General features: G+C 44.3%; 1 protein-coding gene across 4 annotated transcripts in view; it reads right to left on the bottom strand.

Annotated features, from left to right (window-relative positions):
- Positions 1-249: 249 nt before the first annotated feature.
- Positions 250-22,264, bottom strand: part of LOC147035213 (serine/threonine-protein kinase MAK-like) — a 75,066-nt gene continuing 53,051 nt past the window's right edge. For all 4 annotated transcript variants that reach the window (XM_085895587.1, XM_085895558.1, XM_085895577.1 and 1 more), the window contains 3 exons: positions 20,698-20,873; positions 20,362-20,480; positions 250-5,733 (listed from right to left, as the gene is read on the bottom strand). In XM_085895587.1, coding sequence (XP_085751713.1) covers positions 5,555-5,733; positions 20,362-20,480; positions 20,698-20,873 — 474 coding nt within the window. In that variant the 3' untranslated portion in view covers positions 250-5,554. The remainder of the gene's footprint in view (positions 5,734-20,361; positions 20,481-20,697; positions 20,874-22,264) is intronic.

Raw genomic sequence — 22,264 nt, forward strand, 5'->3', positions numbered from 1 at the left:
CAAGGAGGCCAATGAAAAGGATGGTCTTGTTTTTAATTGCAGTTGGAAACGTCATATCTTGGGCCACCATGTATAGCTCGCTATGTTATGTATTCTTGTACTCTTCGGCCATAACCTTTTTGAGAATGCTGCAACACAAATTCAGATTGCACACAAAAAGCTATTTTGATTCTGAACTCGGTTGGGATGGACCGGTTAAGTTTGGCAACTACAAAACGCGTTTTGCCGTTCCAGCCAAACCAGACAGCAGTCAACAGGTTTGTTTGTACCATGTTCTTGTTCAAATTTTTGCCGCAGCACTGTGATCCAAATCTATCTTCTTTCAGATGTAGGCACAACTGGATGCTTCCCCCTTTTTTGCACCGCAAACCGCGAATGAGAAGCAGCTCTTGACAGGACGGAAAATTTGACAAACACCTGAATTTTACACCAATGCACACAGGTCTTTAGCACAATCTGAACTTTACACGTCTCCTTTCGATGCACAAAACTATCACTTCTTGTTCACTGTCGCATATATGACACTGCTTCATACATGTTAAGGACAAGAACAACTAGCATCAAATTTGACTGAGAGTCATTTTGCAGAAACAGCAGCAACCCTCTTCCGGAGTCTTTTCCGATCTGCTTTCACTCCTTTTGGTTGCTGCACTTCTTCGGGCAACAATGGTAGACTATAAAGATGGCCATTTTCAAAAAAATGAGCTCAAACATTGAAGGACAAACAAAACTGCTTTGACCAAATTATACTCTAAAACAGAAGGGTACCTACACAAAAATCAGAATCAATCCAGGCCTGGTAGACTCCATCATCAATAAATCTTCATGCAACTCTTCATAAAACTATTCTTGACAGAAAATTTTGCCTAAATTTGATGGAGACTGAAAGAAGGGTTAGTAGAACAGTTGGCAACAAAATGGTGGCCATCAATATGAAATTAAAGGAAAATATGATCAACAGCTACTCATTTTGAAAAAGCTAAGGGAATGTACTACTCGTATTCCCAGTTTCAACTGAATGTTTAGAAATCCATTCTCCAAAGTATAGCCATTTTCAAGCATTATATACACGATACAAGATTTTAGACACTCAGAGACACAAAATGTGACCTTCATATTTTGGCGGGATAAAACCAACAACTCATTTTCCCTGTTCTGCAAGCACACACACTATCAACATCAGTCTGTTCTAGTACTCAAAAAGTTACTAGAAATATGTTGTCCACATTAAAGTCATCTGATGGAGAAGTGGAATAATTGGAGACTAGTTGGGACACTATATACTCAATTAACTCGGAACTGTTATCATATGTTTGACTTCCACTAGGACTTCCCTTGGAGTTGCATCATAGTAGAGTATAATTACACTGTGACATACCGTCAATACACACAAACATGGAGAACAAAATTACCAATGCTAACATCAAAAGATTTGCATCTTGCTTATATAAGAACATTTGTAGTTTAAATCTTCGAGGTAGAATAACATTCCACACCTAAAAAAGATTATTGTAATATTTAAATTAGAAAAATCATGATACTTAAAGATTAAAAACAAATGTTATACATTTCCTGGGGATGACACAAAATGGCTTGAATATCAAATTAACAAAAATGGGAAAGTAATCCCACAAGTCATTCACTTACCGCTATACGAGAAAACGATCTCATACTCTTCTATTTCTCTACACCTATGCCAACAGACAAACGTATGTAAGGTACAAACATTTTTGACACACACACACACACACACACACACACACACACACACACACACACACACACACACACACACACACACACACACACACACACACACACACACACACACACACACACACACACACACACACACACACACACACTGTTGCGAAGAGTTATGGCATAAATAAAAATTCCTCAGTAGGGAGTGGGGAAAAAAATGGGAACAACCAGCAAAGCAAGAGAGAGAGGGGGAGAAAACACTGAAATCAGCAAGGAAAAGGGTTGGGTTCGACAGGGTTGATGGGGATAACAAAGATCATTTGTCTGGATGACATGAGGTGGTGGTGCACTGCTTCCTTGAAGCCCCAGAAGGAAGAGTGGGAAAGAACATTCTCCGTAAGGCATTTCCAGAGATGGGAGAAGCAAGATGTGCAAAGTCTAGATTTTGGAAGATTTTGGAAAAAGAAGAAAGCAATCTGCACAGTCAGTGGATTTGGGAAGGGGGTTGCTGGAAGAAGGCGTGCATCCTGGAGATGCTGGGGAGGGTCAGACAACAGAGAGCAGAGTGAGAAATATTGGAGAAGACATAAAATAAAACAGAAAGACCACTGACCTGCTTGTGATGTGAAAATAACAGACATTTTACTTCGGCCTTGCCATGGGCGATTACAATAATGTTGAGATGAGATATTTAGATTATGCAGAATCCAAGAGAGACGGATATTATGCTTGGGTGCTAGCCCATAGCCGTGACCCCATCAAGCTACAGACAAAGGCCTTGTACACTGGAAGTAGCTCTGATTTCACAAGGAAATAAGATCGACGAAGGATGCCCAGTCTGCAGCTGACTTTGGGAGACAGCGAATTGTTATGTGGTTGGTCAGGAGTCATGGCTGATGGTGAGACCAAGAATTTCAAGAGATTGAACCTCTACCAGTGACTGACCATGAAAATAGATAGCTTGGCTAGTTTGACGATCCTCCCAGAGTGATCGGGTTTGCCTTGATATAATGATCACTTGTACAAACATACACACAATTGCCATATTTCAATATAGCTAGACACACCTATTCCCTCCAGGAGTGGCCTGGGGGAGTTTGGAGGAGGAGGAGATTGGGACCATACTCTGTGCAGCGTGCTGATGCTGCTTAAGCAGTCTCCTTGGCTATTGGGTACAATCCTGTATGGGTCGCCACTCCGACACAGTCGGACCAATTAGTACCAGCATGCAGGCACTCATTTTGCTGACCTCGGAAGGATGACAGGCCGAGTTAACCCCACCTGGTATTAATTCAACAGCTGAGCGGGATTTGAACTCAAGACCCTAGGTGTTAGCTTAATGGTTTGGAGTGTGGGTGGTGGGGAAAATATGTTTTGTGCCATGGTGAGTAGTCCTCCCTCTCTCCAGCAGGTGTCAGGAAACCACTTGCACTGTGCCATTGGTGAAAATCACAAGTATTCTCACCACTCACACTGAGGGGATGGTAGGGAAAGAGGTGGTTGTGCCAATGACCCAACCCTGGGTCCCACCAGAAGGTATGCACAATTTGGTGGAGATTGGCCCAGCTGTACGATTTGAAAATTATCAGATGTACATACACACACAGAATTGCCTTATTTTATTTTGTAGGATGAGGAACAAGACTGGGCCCAATACACAGTCTTTGAGAAGTCCAGCCTTCACTGGATGAGTGGAGGAGCTTGGACTCCATTGACAGAAACACGACTGCATAAGTGGAGAAAGTCAAATCTCTGAATGAAGTTGCTGTTAAATGCCACAGATAGATAGATTGGCAGGCAAAGCAGGATGCCAGATTGTGTAGAATGCCTGAGATACGTCCAAGATCCTGACCTCTTGATTAAGATTTAACACGTCTAATTTTTGCTAAGAAAGGAGCAAGTCCAGAGTTGAGTGAGCAGGATGGAATACAAACTGATGGTCAGATATCGGTTTGTTTGAAAACAGGAAAGACAACATCCCAACCAATTTGGATTCCATGACTTTGCTTGTAATTGGAGGCAAGCTCACTGGACTGTCGTTGATAGCATGTTTTAGCACCCTTCTTGTGGACGGGAGTGAAGTTTCCTGACTTTCATGAAGAGGGGAGGTGGCCAAAGGTAAAGTGGAAGTAAAAATGGCAGAAAAAGATTTGAGAACATGGGCAATGATGCCTTCTGGGCCTGTCACCAAAGCAGAGTGAGCTAGAGAGAACTTTCTCTTCCTCCTCAGGGGAGAACGAGAGGATAAGATGGGGACCAGAGTTGGATGGGTTTGGTACACGAGATTTGGAGGAAAATAAGGTTGAGACATTTTGCCTTACCTTGGGCAGAGTCTGCAGTACTGTTCTGCCATTTGAGGTGAGGGACGGGATCAGGAAGGGGATGGATCTTGAAAAGCCATCACCATAACTTGACAAGGACAAGCTTGACAAGGCATCACTGTGACCTGGAAGGAGGAGACTGGTTGGAAAGTTCAGCCTTGAAATTTGTAAGGTGGTGTTTTCTGACTCGGCACAGGATGGATACACACTTGAGCCATTTTTTGTGGTATACAGAGGTAAGGCTTGTGGAAGAGCTATAACACAGAATGGATCAGGAAGCAAAATAACAAAAGGAACGCTGAAATGGAAGGGGGAGATGCCAACAGTAGGGCCGAGGGAGAAAACAGACAGAGAAGGACAAACAAGGGATGTGGGTAATGGTGAAGGGTAGGGGAGAATGCAAGAGGTGGACAAGATGGATACAGAAGCAATTTTTTGGGGGTAGGTGGGGTGGTTTAACAGGTGTAGAAAATATCATGGTTTTGGATGGGGGATGATCTGAGAGTGTGGTGAATGAACACCTGTTATGAAGACCTGGAGGGAAGAATGGATTGAAGAGCGTGTGGAAGTTGGTTCCACAGGTTGGAGGGGTGGGAGAGGAACAAATGAGTGGAGGTTAGTATAGAGATTCTTTATTTCTCACCAATGGGGTAATTAAAATGGACCAAAGAGAATAAGCAGAAACTGTTCCACATTGCAATTCTTGACTCTAATGCTCCACTGCAATCTAGGTCCAATACCCCCTTGATGAAGATGTTGAACTCAGTTGTTAAAGTTCAGAGGACTTTGCAAGTAACAATGTGTCTATTAAAGAGCAACCTTTCTCAGGATAAATTAATCTTTTTTGTTGAGATTATGTCTATTAAATTGATGGTTTACAGATTTATATGTGAAAAGAATAAAGATTTCTGAATCAAAATTAATATATCATTCCAGTTTTCCTCACACCAAATAAGAGACATAAACAATTTTCAACATATGGCAATACATGCTAAATTCTCAGAAGCTTGTTGCCAAAGTTTCTTTAAAACACAAATATCTCCTCGGTGCCACCTTAGTGTTTGTCCTCGTTTTCATTTTGGGCCACTGATGAAGTCATCCTCAACAAAGGCAATGGGGTTGTCTATCTTGGATAACTTCAGAACGATTTTCTTTTCAAAGAAGGAGATGAAATGCTTGTAAATTAGGTAAAAGAGCTCCATGTAAGGTTCCCCTTTTAGAAAGGTACTGTATTTATCTGGCAGGGAGGACCTCCATCAGGCTAAAATAATCTTATGTACATGGTAAAAGTCATGCTGAAATGTCTCAAGATAAAGACATCTTTGCTTTTTCCCCACAATATAATTTTCAAAAACAAAATATACAATTGGCAACATTTGTAACAAAATCAATCAATTAAATGAAAGGTTTTCCTGAACTTCAAGATCTTTAAGATTCTTGAGCACTCCTTGATAGTCATGCTGAGATTCTTGTGCAACTCCTTTGGTCTAGCAAAAGCCAGCTTGCTGGTCATAAAGTCAGAGCGTACCCTATCTGCGGGCACCATACTTTGCAGACCAGTCCGTACGCCCATGAACAGGTGGTGCATGGGGAGCAACCTGCTGCAGCACATAAGGTGAGGGCTTGAAGGATGTTTGACCAGTGAACGATGCAGGATTGTGGATCGAATCCCTTGACGCCAACAATCCAGCATTAAAACAGCCTTGATCTGCAATACAAAATGGTGGTATGAAACACAACTCTTGGTTCCCACACAAAAATGAATTTTGCAAGCACACAATGACTAGAAAAGTGGATAAAATGCAAGTTATATGCATATTCAAAATGACAAGGATTTTCTTGTCAATTTATATTTTAATTTTAATTATAAAATTGCTGATTTATGCACACTTCAAATGATAGAAGAGAGATTTGTAATCTGGTTTCTGGTGTTGGGTTTTCTACTGGTACATTCAACACTCATGGCAGAAAGGTGACATCAATGCAATCCAACAGGAAAAGGAAACAATATCAATGCAAAAGTGACTAACCATACAGGCCCCTGTAGTCCAGAACTTCAACCTCATTAAACCAACTCTAAATATGGTATACCAGCAGAGCCTACCCGTTGTTTCTCTGACGGGCCAATTAGTCATCCTGTTTGCCAAATTTATATGCATGCACAGAATGCTTTAACTCCCCCACCCCACCCTCACGTCCCGCTACCCCCCCGCCCCCTTTGTCCCCCCTCTCCCCTCCGTACGTCCTCCCCCCCGTACGTCCTCCCCCCACCCCCCCCCCCCGTACGTCCTGATGTCCTTTCCCGCGAGATATATCTCTCATACGACGATGACAGGATTTGACGGGCCTTTTCATCGGGGGGGGGGGGGTTAAAGAGAAGGAGGACAAATCTACCAGTGCAAATAAAGTGCTATAACCTCAGCGTTGCCCAGATAAAAAACGAAATTGTAATACATTCTGCCACCAACCAGGTGGAGCTACACGGTACACATTTACATAGAAAACGTATGCCCCCCTGTCCCCCCCCACACCCTCACGTGAGGCTGCAGCCACATGGCCGATGTTACCCCCCCCCCCACACAATGTTGTGTGCGTGTATATATATATATATATATATATATATATATATATATTTCTATATATATATATATATATATATATATATATATATATATATATATATATACACATATACACACAGGGGGCTGCAAAAGTAGGAATACAGTAAGGACTGTACTATAATTCATTGCTGTATACCTACTTTTGCAGCCCCCTGTATATATACAATCTCTCCGACTCTCTGAAAAATCCTCTATATCTCTTTGCTGATGACTCCACCCTCTGCAGTACCATCGGTCATTCCTCAGAACGGCAAGCAGCAGCTGCTTCGCTCACTGCAGATCTGGATAAAATCACAAACTGGTCCAACACGTGGAACGTGTCTTTCAATCCGGACAAGTCTCACACTCTCACAATGTCTCTTCGAAAGGACTGTTTAGAAAACCCCCCCATCCACTTTCTCAACAATCCTCTGGAAGAAGTCCTTTCTTTCAAGCTTCTGGGTCTCACTATCTGCCATGACCTTTCTTGGGAAAGGCACATTTCAAACCTCGCCTACAAAGCCAGTCGCCGACTGGGAATCCTCCATCGTGCAAAGTCCTTCCTCGGCCCTCCAGAGCTCCTGACCACTTACAAAGCTTTTGTCCGTAGCCTGATGGAGTACTGCTCTCCCCTCTGGGCTGGTGCTCCGGCCTCCCACCTTTCTCGGCTTCACGCTGTAGAAACCAAGGCATTTCGGATCATTGGCATCTCCCGCAATGAGGCTCAGTCTTTGGGCCTCTCACTCACTCACCGCAGGTTGGTCGGTGGTCTTTCTGTCTTCTACCGTCTCCTCTCCAGCCTTGCCCCCCTGCTCTCTCTGCGATTTGTCCCCACCACATTTACACAGGGCGCTCAAGGTCCGCCAACAACCCCCTTCTGGTAAAACTACCAAAATCACGAATCACTGCTCACCTTCACTCTTTCATTCCTCTTTTTTCCTGCGTTTGGAATAAACTCCCTCACTCTATTCTTTCCCATTCTTCCCTCCAGGCTTTCAAAACAGCTGTTCACCACCACCTCTTATCACCCCCCATCCAAATCCTCAATCTTTTCTACCTCCGATAGTCCACCCAAGCCCACCTCCTTCAAATTTCCTGCTTTCCTTCCTGAAAGTCCCTGTAATGTCCATCTTCCATTCCTCATGTTCCCCGTCCCATCCCTCTCCCTTCCACAGATCCCCTAATGTCTCTGTTCCCTACTGTTTTGTCCCTCCCACTCCCTCCCCTCTCGTCTCATGCCCCCTTGCTGTGCGTTGTGTGTTAGCTCTCACACGAGCCTTGACAAGGTATACAAAAAAAAAAAAATCACACACACACACACACACACACACACACACACACACACACACACACACACACACACACACACACACACACACACACACACACACACACACACATCATGGAGTACGGTGGTACTCCATATCGAGGGATGATATGGGAAAAAATGTCCACCCATTCAAATGTGTACACAATGATATGCTCATAAACTCCTGAGTGAAGTCATCAGCATTTAAAAGCCATAACTTATATTCTCAAACGTTTTCTAAACTACCAAGACTTAAAAATACGCCAAAATACATCGCTAAAGTACCACAACGAGAGATCACTAAAACACCAATTTGTAACTCTTCTTTACCTCTAACAACAATGTTAAACTGTAGCCTGTCCTCCCTCAATTACTGCTCAAGCCATGACGGTGATTTCAACACGAGGAAGTGACTGTTTCTGGGCTAGTGCATGCAACCAAAAATTATGAAATGTATAAAACATTGATCGTTTTATTTGGAAGAAAAATTGAACATTAATGTGGACTCAAGCAAATCAGGCCAGGATTGCGGGAAAAGGGGGGGGGGGATGGACAGTGGACAAAACCATTCCAAAAGCAATACATGTCCACCGAAACAAGCCGCAAAACAATTTAACAACATAGATGGATTTAATCCATACCAAAATAACAAAGTATATCAATCATTAAGCATTTTGTTACTTCAAAAAAAATTGCATGCGAAAAAAAAACAAAAAACAAACATAAAACACGAGAAAGCAAAGGCAGTCCGCATAAGCTTTAGAGATATGTATAAAATTTTGCGGTGTGCGGAGCGAAGATGGGGAGATTGTTAATGTGATATTAATCACAGTCTTTTTAGATGCTGAATACTGAATATATAAACAACATACTAAGAGGAAGACCAAAATCGAAACGCAAAATGCAAAGTCCATCCACATTCAAAATATACAGCCTTTTCTATTCAGTCTTTTGTTTTTTGGATGGGTGCAGTCATGCACGCACACAGACACCGAGCTGGAGCTACTTTTAAGTATTACATTTAAGTAATATTTAAGTATTAAACTTAAATAATAATATTTAAGTAATATTTAAGTATTAAACTTAAATAATAAGTATTACTTATTAAATAATAATATTATTATTAAATATTATTAAATTAAATATTATTATTATTAAATTAAATATTATTAAATATTAAATATTAAATAATAATAAGTATTAAACTTAAATAATATTTAAGTATTACTTAAACACTATTTAAGTATTACTACTAATTACAGCTTAAGCATTTTATGAAAACAATCTCTGATTGCCCGTTCTTGTTTCATTTTGTGATGCTCATACAATTCGGACTGTGCTTCTGTGTTTGGATAAAATAATTAAATAAATCAGGAAATAAACTTTCCCTTTGACATATGCTTGTAAATACATGTTGTGACAATTGGTAAAGCCAAAGCTCTCGACAGACTGCATCTCTAATAGAGGTATGATGGAGAGAAAAATGAAATGAAATGCCAAAACATTTTTGTAAAGGGACAGATGGAGAATACCAATTCCACCATGTGATTGAGTTTTTTTTTTCTTTTTAATTGACCGACAGTGATGAAGCCATAGCCTCGATGCCACAGGATTGAGGAAATCTTTTGCACCAAGTGGGATGTATAAAGTGGTCCACATAATTGTACAGGGAAAAAAAAGGAGGCTAGGAATGTAGAACAAACAGATGCACCCTTTCAGGGCCAGTGCAAGGGTATTTGATGCCCTCGGCAAACCTTCAGTTCCTCCCCCCCCCACCCGACCCCAATGACGTGGGTGGGGGGGGGAAGGGATACGATTAACTTTTGAAAATGCATATTGTGCATTCTTATGAATAAATCTTCTGGATTTATTTTGTACATGAAAAAGGCAAATCTGAGGTTGATTGTGTATTCTCCTTGTGCTGCACCTTTAAAAGGATATGTACATGAAGAAATGCACTTTAAAATGTGTAATATGGATCACGTGTTGTCATACTATGTGTACCTGCAACAAAGTTTATCATCAAAATTTAGAATTTCACTTTACCTGAGAAGGAAATTATGTGCAGGAGGAGGCCATTTGGACCATCATGCCTGCACCACACCAATACCAGATTTAATAAATCCGTCAATACCCCTTCCCTTCGTGTGCAGCCTTTTTGGCTGCTGGTTGCATCATTGGTTAGAGGCGCGGATATGCCGCTGACGCAGTGCCCCTATTACCAGAACACACTGGTACTCATTTTGCCGACCCTGGAAGGATGACAGACTGAGTCAACCCATCCATTGGAACCATACTCTGTGCAGACCGTTGGTGCTGCCTAAGCAGTCTCCTAGGCTATTGGGCACAATCCTGGATGGGTCGCCATTCCAACACAGGATACCAGCAAGCTGGCACGCATTTTGCAGACCTCGGAAGGATGACAGGCAGAGTCAACCCCACCTGGTATAGATTCAACAGCTGAGGGGGATTTGAACTCAGGATCCTCGGATAGCAAGCCCACCACGCTAACCATTAAACCAACACCAGGCATATAGTCACCCCGTGGTGTTAATTCAGTGGCCAACGGGGCTTGAACTCAGGACCCTAGGATCCCAAGCCACCACCCTAACCACTAAGCCTAAACCAGGAAAACCACTTTCCATGGTTTGAGTTTACCAAATGTATAAACAAGTCCCTTTAGGTGAATGTTTGTGGAATTTAATGTTCTATTAACAAGGTGCATAGCTCAACAAGTGTTTGTTGCTTCTACTATAAATGGACGAGGTGTGTGTGTGTGTGTGTGTGTGTGTGTGTGTGTGTGTGTGTGTGTGTGTGTGTGTGTGTGTGTGTGTGTGTGTGTGTGTGTGTGTGTGTGTGTGTGTGTGTGTGTGTGTATTTTTGTGGAGTTCTACTGGAGCTTTCTGATGTGGACTGTGATACACCAAAATTATCGTTATGACCCGAGTTGATTAGGATAATTAACTACATATAATGGGGGAAGAATTCCCATTTTTCAAAATGCATGTCATTATAAGGTGTGTGGAGCAGTTTAAATCGGTCGTTCCACAGCATGGCATTCTAATTACAAAATAAATAACAAAAACAATGATAACATTTTAACAAAGCATGTAATAATTAATACTACTACAAATAATAATATATTAACAATAATAATAGCAGTATCATTTTGAAATAATAATAATAGCGAATGTATAATCCCCGCCCTGACCCAAGCACATCTGGTCTTGGTGAAAGGCAAGCAGGCAAGTATGCTACAAGGCGATGAAGACCAATGAAAATTTGATCTAATGGAGAGAATGGCAGAATTAAGATACTCAGGAACACAACTCATCCATTAATAGTGGATGGGAGTACTTGGGATCGATGTGGATTCCAGTGTACTACTCCATTCCCTTCGATTAAATGGGTGACTCAAGAATCGAGTACTGTACTTAGCGTTAATGAGTAGTGGTGTCGGATTCGATTGCTATCATGTCTGCCCAGTGACAACGCACACTCTCGCCTCGGCCAAGCTTATCCAAAACCTCCACTTTCTGTGTCAAAGACATCACTTTCCTCAAATTTTCTGCACTTGGTTCACCACTATCAACAGATTTCATCATGGGAGCCATGGTAAAAAATAGCACTGCAAATCGGGCGTAACCCCTCAGCCCCTTGACGCTAACCAATTTCAAGATGGTGGCCATATTGAAAATCGCAGCAAGCCCATTTTCGAAAGGAACCTTCCTCTACTCAACCCCAACACACCCAGCAAAAATGGATTTAATCAGACAAGGCGTTCTCCTCGAAATTGACGGAAACCAATTTCACGATGGCTGCCGTGGCGGCCACAGTGATAATCGCAGCATGCCCATTTTGGAAAGGAACCTTCCTCTACTCAACCCCATTATACCTCGCCAGAATAAAATCAATGTGTGAAGCCGTTCTCAAGTTATTGTCCGGAAACCAAATTCAAGATGGCTACTCTAGCTGCAATATTGGATATCGGATTGCGCTGAATATCGAAAGGAACCTTCCTCTAAACACCCCCATTATATCAACAAAAATAAAATCAATAAGTCAAGCCATTCTCAAGTTATTGTCCCAAAACCAAATTCAAGATGGCTGCCCTAGCCGCCATATTGGATATCGGATTGTGCTGCATATCGAAAGGAACCTTCCTCTAACCACCCCCATTATACCCCCATGAAAATGACATCAATCTGTCAAGCCGTTCTCGTTATTGTCCGGAAACCAAATTCAAGATGGCTGCTCGAGCCGCCATATTGGATATCGCATCACACTGATTACACTGAACAACAAAAATTTTTTACTGGAGATGTGTAAAGTGATTTAGACTAATTTGGGTATGCTGATTTCAAAAATCATAACCGTTTTGCTGTATCACGTCAGGATTTTCAGTAACAGAAATATTCCCATTGCCTAGAAGTCAGGATTTCAATGAAATTTACAAAAATTCATTTATTCATTTATTTCATCATGAATGCTTCAAAATTATAGAAATTACAGAAAAACTCCACTAGAATGTAATTAAAAATGCTTTAGGCATTTGGCTTTGCGTTTGTGCTGCTCTGTGTCAGTTTCACGATGCAGGAACCAGCAGAAATCGCCCATCATGTTCAGGTTGTGCCGCCCTTGGTAACGCGTCTCCATGAGTGAAATCTCTTGGTGGAATCGCTCGCCGTGCTCATCCGAGACTGCTCCCAAGTTGTCAGGGAAGAAGTTCAGGTGCTGGTGTAGGAAATGGATTTTCAGGGACATCCTGGAGCCAAGTTTCCTGAAGGACTCCAGCAGCTGTTGCACTATTTCTTCATAGTTGTCCGCGCGCTCGTTCCCCAAGAAGTTGTCCGTCACAGCTTTGAAGCTTCTCCACGCTGCCAGTTCTTTGGGGTTTAGAGTTGTCGGAAAAGTTTCGTCCTTCATAATCTGTCGGATTTGCGGTCCAACAAAGACACCAGCCTTGATCTTGGCCTCCGACAAGGTGTTGCCAAACTTTTCCTTGAGGTATTTCCTTGAGGTAAAAACCCACGCCCATTCAGATCCATTGCCCGTACAAAACTTTTCATCAAGCCGAGCTTTATGTGGAGTGGTGGAAGGAAAACCTTGGCTGGGTCGACAAGGGCGACATGCTTCACGTTGTGTCGACCAGGTATATGCTCTTTTCGCTCTTCCCAATCTTTCTTCGTCCAGTGATTCTTGTCGTCTCTGCTATCCCAGAGACAAAGGAAGCACATGTATTTCGTGTAGCCTGACTGCAGCCCTAACAACAGCGCCACCACTTTCAAGTCTCCGCAGATGTGCCAGTTGAAGTCATTGTACTTGATGGAATCAAGCAGCTGCCGCATAGTCTCATAGGTCTCTGTCATGCCGAACGCGTGAGCCAGTGGGACTGATGGTTTCTCGTTGCCATTGTGGAGCAAAACAGCCTTCAAGCTGTTCTTCCCTGAGTCGATGAAGAGGCGCCAGTCTGCAGGATCGTGATCACACCCAAGTTCTTTCAACAGACCGTTGATGTCACTGCAGAATGTCATCGTGTCTTCCATCTCAAAGAACTCAGCCATGTCTCTGTGACGTGCTCTGAACAAGGATATCTTGGTGTTAGGTTCAAGTAGATTCCACTGCTGCAGCCTTGATCCAAGCAGCTCTGCCTTCGCCTTTGACAGCGAGAGATCTCTTACAAGATCATTTAAGTCTCCCTGGTTCAGAAGGTGTGATTCTTGAGTGTCGGGTTCAAAAGGTTCATCATCACCATCCTCTTCACCACTGCTTACAGCTATGTTCTGATCAGCTGGAGGTGTTGGAACGGGGTTCTCGTCATCATGAGGCACAGGTTTACGAGCAGAGACGCAGTCAGCGTACTTGATGTGACCTTTATTCTTCTTGTTGAAGCCGGCGATGCTTGTGCAGCAGAAATAACAATCATCATGATGATTCTGCGGCTCACGCCATATCATGGGAACCGCAAATGGCATGCTTGCGCGCTTGCCCACCAACCACTGAGTCAAGGTTGTGTGACAGCTTGTTCAGTGTTATTTATCGAAAGGAACCTTCCTCTCGCCAGCCCCAACACACCCTGCAAAACTGGATTTAATCGGACAAGGCGTTCTCCTCAAAATCGACGGAAACCAATGTGATGAATTGAAGGATGTGACGCGTGATCACATGTCGCGCGGCTCGCACACGGGACAGATAAAACCAAGATTCCGCGCGGTCGGTGGGATTGTCCCTGGGGCATTGTCATTTACGGCGGTGGTTCACTTGGTGCTCGTTGAATGGTAAGAATTGAGAGTATACCGGACTCAGTGCTAATTGATGATTTATTTTGCGGTGACCTACTGCACATGTATACCTTGCTGCACATGTACTCCTTGCTACACATGTACTCCCTGCTGCACATGTATTCCCTGATGTGTCTGTATAAGCGGCTTCAATCAATTGAAATAAAGCCTACACTCTGAAGGTTTTTCCCTAGCATTCATTACAATTTATTTCACTTGATCCCTTCGGCTCGCTCAACCGACGATGGACAAGATCTACAAGCCAGAGAGGTTCGATGCAGACCCAAACGCGACTGACTCGGAAATGAAGTGGTCCCATTGGTTCCGTTCCTTCTCACACTATCTGACCATTATTGAAGAGGGAGCCGACAAATTGGCCGCCCTTATAAACCATGTCTCGCCCAGTGTATTCAGGCTCTTCTCGGAGTGTGACACCTACGACGCAGCGATCGACGTGCTGCGGGCGCTCTACGTGAAGCGCAAGAACGAGGTATACATACGACATCTTCTCAACACGCGCAGGCAAGCAGCCGGGGAGACAATCGATCAGTTCCTGCAAGCTCTGAGGCAGTTGGGCAAAGACTGCAATTTCCGGGCAGTAACCGCCGAGGAACACCGAGATGAAGCGACCAGAGAGGTGTTCATCCAAGGGCTCAGGTCAGCCCCCATTCGGCAACGCTTACTGAAGAAAGCACAACCCACTCTTGAAATGGTAGCTGACCAGGCCCGAGCAATGGATACGGCTCAGCAGCAATCTGAGTCATTTGGGACACCGATGTTGCTAATGAACGCTGCTACGGCAGAAACTCAAAGAACCCCCCAGGGCACCTCCGACACTGAGGATGGAGATAAACCCGAGGAATCGGATACCCAGACCTCGACAAACTCCTCAGCCACTACTTCAGTTGGTAAATGCTTCTTTTGTGGGTATAAAAGACACACCCGCAACAAATGCCCCGCCAGGGATGCCACATGCATGAATTGTGACAAGAAAGGGCATTATGCCAGGGTATGCAAATCTACTCTTAGAAGAAATAAACCCACTTCTGCGGCTCTCTATTCACAAAAGAAAGTAACAGCAGCTTCACCGGGGAATCTATCCAAAGTTATCATCAACGTACGAATTAACGGGCATATGGCTGAGGCTCTGATTGATACCGATAGCTCTGAAAGTTTCGTCAACAGCTCGCTAGTGAAGGGCAGGAAATGGAAGATCCACCCGACAGACAATACGGTATGCATGGCCTCCACATCACTACAGTCCCGCGTACGAGGGTACTGCAATGTTGAGTTGGACGTAAAAGGGTACACGCATCGGGATGTAAGGGTACTGGTGCTTCGTGATTTATGCGCAGATGTAATTCTGGGTCATAATGTCCTCAAGCAGCACGCGAGCGTCGAAATACCCTTTGAAGGAAGCAAACCTCGTCTAATTCTAAATGCTCAGACCACCGCAGAGGTATCGTCCCCCTTGCTGTTTGCTAACTTGTCGCCGGACTGTAAACCGATAGCGATCAAATCGCGACGATATACCACTGCCGATATGAACTTCATCACTTCTGAAACCAAGCGATCACTGGAAGAAGGTATTATAGAACCGAGCGATTCGCCATGGCGCGCGCAGGTGTTGGTGACCACCAACCAGAACCATAAGAAACGAATGGTTGTCGATTACTCTCAAATGGTCAATCACTTCACCCAACTCGATGCCTACCCTTTGCCACGCATAGACGAGATGGTCGAACGCGTGGCCAATTACAAAATATTCAGCACCATCGATTTGCGAAGCGCCTATCATCAAATTCCCATTCGAGAGGAAGACAAACCTTACACCGCGTTCTAGGCAGGTAGACGCCTCTACCAATTCAGGAGGATTCCGTTCGGTGTCACTAATGGAGTAGCTTGCTTCCAACGAGTTATGGACGACATCATCTCGGATGAAAACCTCAAAGACACTTTTGTTTACGTGGACAATGTCACGGTGTGCGGGAGGATCGGGGGGAACATGATATGAATCTGGACAGATTCTTGAGCATTGCTAGAAAATATAATCTGACCCTCAACTACGAGAAATGCGTATTCTCGGCAAGGTCAATTAATCTTCTCGGCTACACAATAGCCGACGGCATGATAAAGCCCGATCCTGAACGGTTGCGCCCACTTCGAGAGCTACCCCCACCTCATGACCTGCAGACAATGTGTCGGGTGATCGGAATGGTCGCTTACTATGCCAGATGGATCCCCAAATACTCTGAAAAAATACATCCCCTAGTGCATTGCAAAAACTTCCCACCAGATGTCGCTGTTGTAAAAGCTTTTCACAGCCTCAAAGACGATATCAGCAATTCCGTGGTATTATCGATCGATAGCACAGCGCCTTTCGTAGTGGAAACGGATGCTTCTGATCACGCGATCGCCGCGACGCTCAATCAGTCCGGACGACCCGTCGCGTTCTTCTCGAGAACTCTCTCAGGAAGCGAGCAGAGACACTTGGCGATAGAGAAGGAAGCGTACGCTATTGTCGAAGCCCTGCGTAAATGGAGACATTATTTACTGGGCAATCACTTCACACTTGTCACGGACCAGCGATCCGTTGCCTTCATGTTTGATGGGAAAAATTAAGAACGAGAAAATAATGAGATGGCGGATAGATCTAGCTTGTTATAGTTACGACATTGTTTACCGGCCCGGGAGGGAAAACCCTGCTGCAGACACCTTCTCTCGGGTCTACTGTTCGGCGACAATCAGCCGGGCTTTGCAAGACCTTCATGGGTCTCTGTGCCACCCGGGGGTAACCAGAATGGCATATTTCATGCGCAGACAAAACCTTCCCTATTCTATCGAAGATATTAAACAAATGAATGCTTCATGCCCTGTTTGTGCTGAACTAAAACCCAGATTCTATGGCGCGGCTTCTGGCAGGTTGATCAAGGCCACTTCTCCCTTCGAGAGACTAAATATCGACTTCAAAGGGCCCCTGCCGACTGAGACAGACAACAGATACATATTCACTGTTGTTGATGAATACTCAAGGTTCCCATTCACATTTCCGTGCTTGGATATAACCTCGGGCACTATCGTGAAATGTCTGTCTGACCTCTTCGCCATGTTTGGGAAACCGTCGTACATACATTCAGACAGAGGGCCGTGTTTCATGTCAGCCGGGCTAAAACAGTTCCTATTTGAGCACGGCAGAGCAACTAGTCGAACGACGGGTTACAACCCACAGGGTAATGGGCAGGTGGAACGGTATAATGGAGTCATTTGGAAAGCCGTAACCCTGGCGCTGAAATCGAGAGGACTGGGGCCCGAGCGGTGGGAGGTTACCCTACTCGACGCTCTGAATTCCATATGCTCTTTGCTCTGTACGTCCACCAATGCTACTCCTCACGAACGAATGTTTACTCACCAACGACGTTATATTGACGGCCAATCGGTGCCCAACTGGCTAACCTATCCCGGAACAGTGTTCATGAAGCGCCCGGTACGACAAAGCAAGTATGAACCAATGATGGAGGAGGTCGAACTCATCGATGCTAATCCAGAGTATGCTCATGTTAGACTTCCTGATGGCAGGGAGACCACTGTGTCGGTTCGCCATCTGGCTCCCGCATTACTCCTCCTGCAGGTACTCCACCATCTGGTACTCCTCCCTCTGACATTCCCTCCCCAGGTGTTTCCCCCCCAGGAACTCCACCCGGGAATGGTGGCGACGGAGCTGCCGCGTTCCACCCGAGAGCGATCGAGGAGTCATCCCCGGCACGAGTCGAGGCTCCCCAAGAGGATCGGAAGCCTCCCTCAAGTGAAACTACCATTTACTCCCGGAGAGGTCGACGGATAAAACCCCCTCGCCGACTCGATCTGTAAAGGGGATTATCGGCATCCCTCGATGCTCATGCTCCTATATGCTCATTATATCATATATCGATGCTCATTACCATGCTCCTACAACTCAAAATAATCCTCACTGCTTGGAATGTATGCTTCTGTAGTTTAAATAGTTTGCGCTGCTTGAAATGTATACTCCTATAGCGTTGAAGTAATCATGGTGCGTTAGTTGAGCCTCTAGTTACATTTTAAAGACGGGGAGAATGTGATGAATTGAAGGATGTGACGCGTGATCACATGTCGCGCGGCTCGCACACGGGACAGATAAAACCGAGATTCCGCGCGGTCGGTGGGATTGTCCCTGGGGCATTGTCATTTACGGCGGTGGTTCACTTGGTGCTCGTTGAATGGTAAGAGTTGAGAGTATACCGGACTCTGTGCTAATTGCTGATTTATTTTGCGGTGATATACTGCACATGTATACCTTGCTGCACATGTACTCCTTGCTACACATGTACTCCTTGCTGCACATGTATTCCCTGATGTGTCTGTAGAAGCGGCTTCAATCAAGTGAAATAAAGCCTACACTCTGAAGGTTTTTCCCTCGCATTCATTACAACCAATTTCAAGATGGCTGCCATGGAGGCCGCATTGAAAATCACAGCGCGCCCATTTTCGAAAGGAACCTTCCTCTACTCAACCCCAACATACCCTGCTAAAATGGATTTAATCGGACAAGGCGTTCTCGAAATTGACGGAAACCAAAAGTTGACAGATGCCTGGACGCCCGCCAAATACAAGATGGCTGCCCTCGCCGCCATATTGGATATCGGATTGTGCTGTATATCGAAAGGAACCTTCCTCGACCCAGAGCCAACACACACTGCCAAAATGGATTTAATCGGACAAGGCGTTCTCCTCAAAATCGACGGAAACCAATTTCAAGATGGCTGCCATGGAGGCCACATTGAAAATCGCAGCGCGCCCATTTTCGAAAGGAACCTTCCCCTACTCAACTCCAACATACCCTGCAAAAATGGATTTTATCGGACAAGGCGTTCTCCTCGAAATCGACGGAAACCAATTTCAAGATGGCTGCCACGGAGGCCACATTGAAAATCGCAGCGCGCCCATTTTCGAAAGGAACCTTCCTCTACTCAACCCCAACACACCAAACAAAAATGGATTTAATCGGACAAGGCGTTCTCCTCGAAATTGACGGAAACCAAAAGTTGACAGACGCCATGATGCCCACCAAATTCAAGATGGCTGCCCTAGCTGCCATATTAGATATCGGATTGTGCTGTATATCGAAAGGAACCTTCCTCTAACCACCCCCATTATACCCCATGAAAATAAAGTCAATCTGTCAAGCCGTTCTTAAGTTATTGTCCGGAAACCAAATTCAAGATGGCTGCCCTAGCCGCCATATTGGATATCGCATCGCACTGATTATTGAAAGGAACCTTCCTCTACCCAGCCCCAACACACACTGCAAAAATGGATTTAATCGGACAAGGCGTTCTCCTCAAAATTGATGGAAACCAAAAGTGAACAGACGCCCGGACAACGCCTATGACGATAATACCCCTTCGCCAATTCTGGCTGAGGGGTAAAAAGCATTGGGGCAAGAATAACCGAAAACAAAGGAATTGGGAATGCAGTGTTGACACAGAGATAGGTACAATACAGTACTGTATACACTGCGTGTCTCAGTTACTACCCGCTGCAGCATAACCGCTGATTTAAAATTATATGTGGAAAGTCCAAACCAAGTAAAGTCCCAGGGGTCCTCAAATATTTATTGGTATGAATGGACAAACAGATAAACTCTGAGGCCATTAACACATAATTAGGGGCAGATAAAATGGAAGAACATTTGAGGGGATTAACTCAGAAATAATTTAGCAGCTAAATTAGCACCAGTGATGACTCCATTGACGGGGGATTACGATTAGTTCTGTGGGCCGGACTGAGAAACCATTTCAGTGCGGCTGTAATGCTTCATCCTTGAGGGAGGTTTCCGGTGGTGGAATTGACAATTCTGAACAGGTGGCTAGCAGATTCTTTCTATTTGCGCAATTTTCCTGGTTTTCCAGGACTTTCAGGTACTGAAAAATACTTTTTCATTATTCCAGGAATTTCAAGGAGTTTAAAGTACTGTGCGAACCCTGTTTGAGCTGGTAAATGTTCCCTTGAACACTTGATGTGACATCATAAAATTGCAATTCTCCTTTTAACAAATTAAAAAAGCTTCCATATAATCAAACAACTGATTCAGAAATAATAGCTGATGTCTGTGATGCGTGTGAATTTACCAGGAACGTATCGAGCTTGCCGTAGGTAATGCTGCTTTGCCAAAGAGATTTGTGGTTTTTTGGAATCTGGGAAATACCTTGATGCTGGATGCAATGTCTGCGATTTGAAGTTCATTGTTCTGCAGATCAATAAAGTGAACATAAAAATAATGAAAACAAATACTTTATTCCAAATGAATATATTATTAAAGTTAAAAACTACACTTGTCATATTACCAAAAAAAATGGAACCCGAGTCAGAAGTGTCAAGTTATCAAGTCAAGAAGAACATTAAGTTTGAAATGTGCATTAGTTCACCACCAGTGACACTGATGAGAAGATGCAAGGTGAACATACCTGTTTGGATTTTGCAACGGGCAAAACTCCATGTTTGTGGCTTTGGTGTTTGAAGGGGATGGCTTGTTTTGCATGCCCCCAAAGTGAACTGGAACATTAGATGTTCTTCGGTCAAGAGTTGCACTCAAAATCTGACTCAGATCATTTGAAGGCACAACGACTGGCCGTGGCACAATCTGCAGAAAGAGTGGAAAATACACATCAGTTAAGCGAAGACAGCATTGGAGATTGAAGGGAAGCAAGACAGTATGACTACTAATTCCTTCCCCAACACAGTAGAATACATTCCTGAAAAGTACCGTGTTAAAGCCGCTGTCACACCTTGACGTTTTAGCCAGCGTATGAAAAATTTGGCGAATACGCTGGCACACGTCGAATACATTATGGGCAAGTTTTGTATACGTTAAGAGCATGCTGAAGCACGCTGGCATACGTCGTAGTATGCCGAGCTCGTCAACAAATTTTGTGCATGCACAAAATTTGTTGACGTATGCCAGCGTATGACTCACACGTTCCGCATACGCTAGCCATAAGTTGTAGGCATGTTATGCGATCGTTGACACACGTCCACACACATTACTTGTAAGTTACTCATAAGTCGAAATATGTCGAGGTAATGTCTAGCGTACCCGAAACTTATTTCTAAGCTATGAGTAACGTGCTTGGAACCTATGTGTAACGTATCTCCAACGCATATTGACGTATGTAGACGTATTTGACGTCTTCCGGACGACCACAGAACTTACTGAACGTGTTTCTAACTTACAGCTACGGTATAATGGCGTATTGGCAGCGTTTAGGGGAATTGGTATATAAAAAAATGGGGTTCACAGGAGGAACCCGTCAGTGTTCCAGACTCCATGGTGAGTAGATGTCCATGTCATCCGAGAGATGGAGGATCCGGCAAGGCTGAGACGAGAATACCTACTTGTCCTCCGACATCAACATGACCTCATCGATTTGACACTGTACCAGTTGCGTGTCAATAGAGCCAGGAGAAGAAGAGGTGAACGGAGGAGAAGGAACTGGGTGAGACCATTGATCGGGAGGCGACGGCAGTTTAGCATGTATGACCAGCTCATGGTGGAACTCCGTAACGAAGACCATGCATCCTTTACCAACTTCCTGCGTATGCCCCCAGCGATGTTCGACGAGCTGCTAGCCAGAGTGGGTCCAAGGATAACCAAGCAGTACACCTTCTTCAGGGATCCGCTTGAGCCTGGCATGAAGCTGGCACTGACTTTGCGTCACCTTGCCTCTGCAAACAAGTATGCCTCGATGAAGTTCGGATGGAGGGTCCCTCACAACACCCAGTCCCTGGTCAAAAAAGTCTGTCAAGCCATTATTGACGAATACGTGGATGAGGTGCTGGTTTGCCCAAGTACTCCTGATGGTTGGCGCGCCATAGCTGACAAGTTCTTCCGATGGAACTTTCCCCATACATGTGGGGCACTTGACAGGAAGCACGTGGCTTGCCGCTGTCCTCCAAAGAGTGGGTCCCAATACTTCAACTACAAAGGATTCTACTCCATTGTTCTGATGGTGCTTGTGGATGCTGACTACAAAT

This window comes from Eptatretus burgeri, chromosome 1, assembly GCF_056783735.1.
Source record: "Eptatretus burgeri isolate ZD-2024b chromosome 1, Ebu_testis_v1, whole genome shotgun sequence".
NCBI classification, from domain to species: Eukaryota; Metazoa; Chordata; class Myxini; order Myxiniformes; family Myxinidae; genus Eptatretus; species Eptatretus burgeri.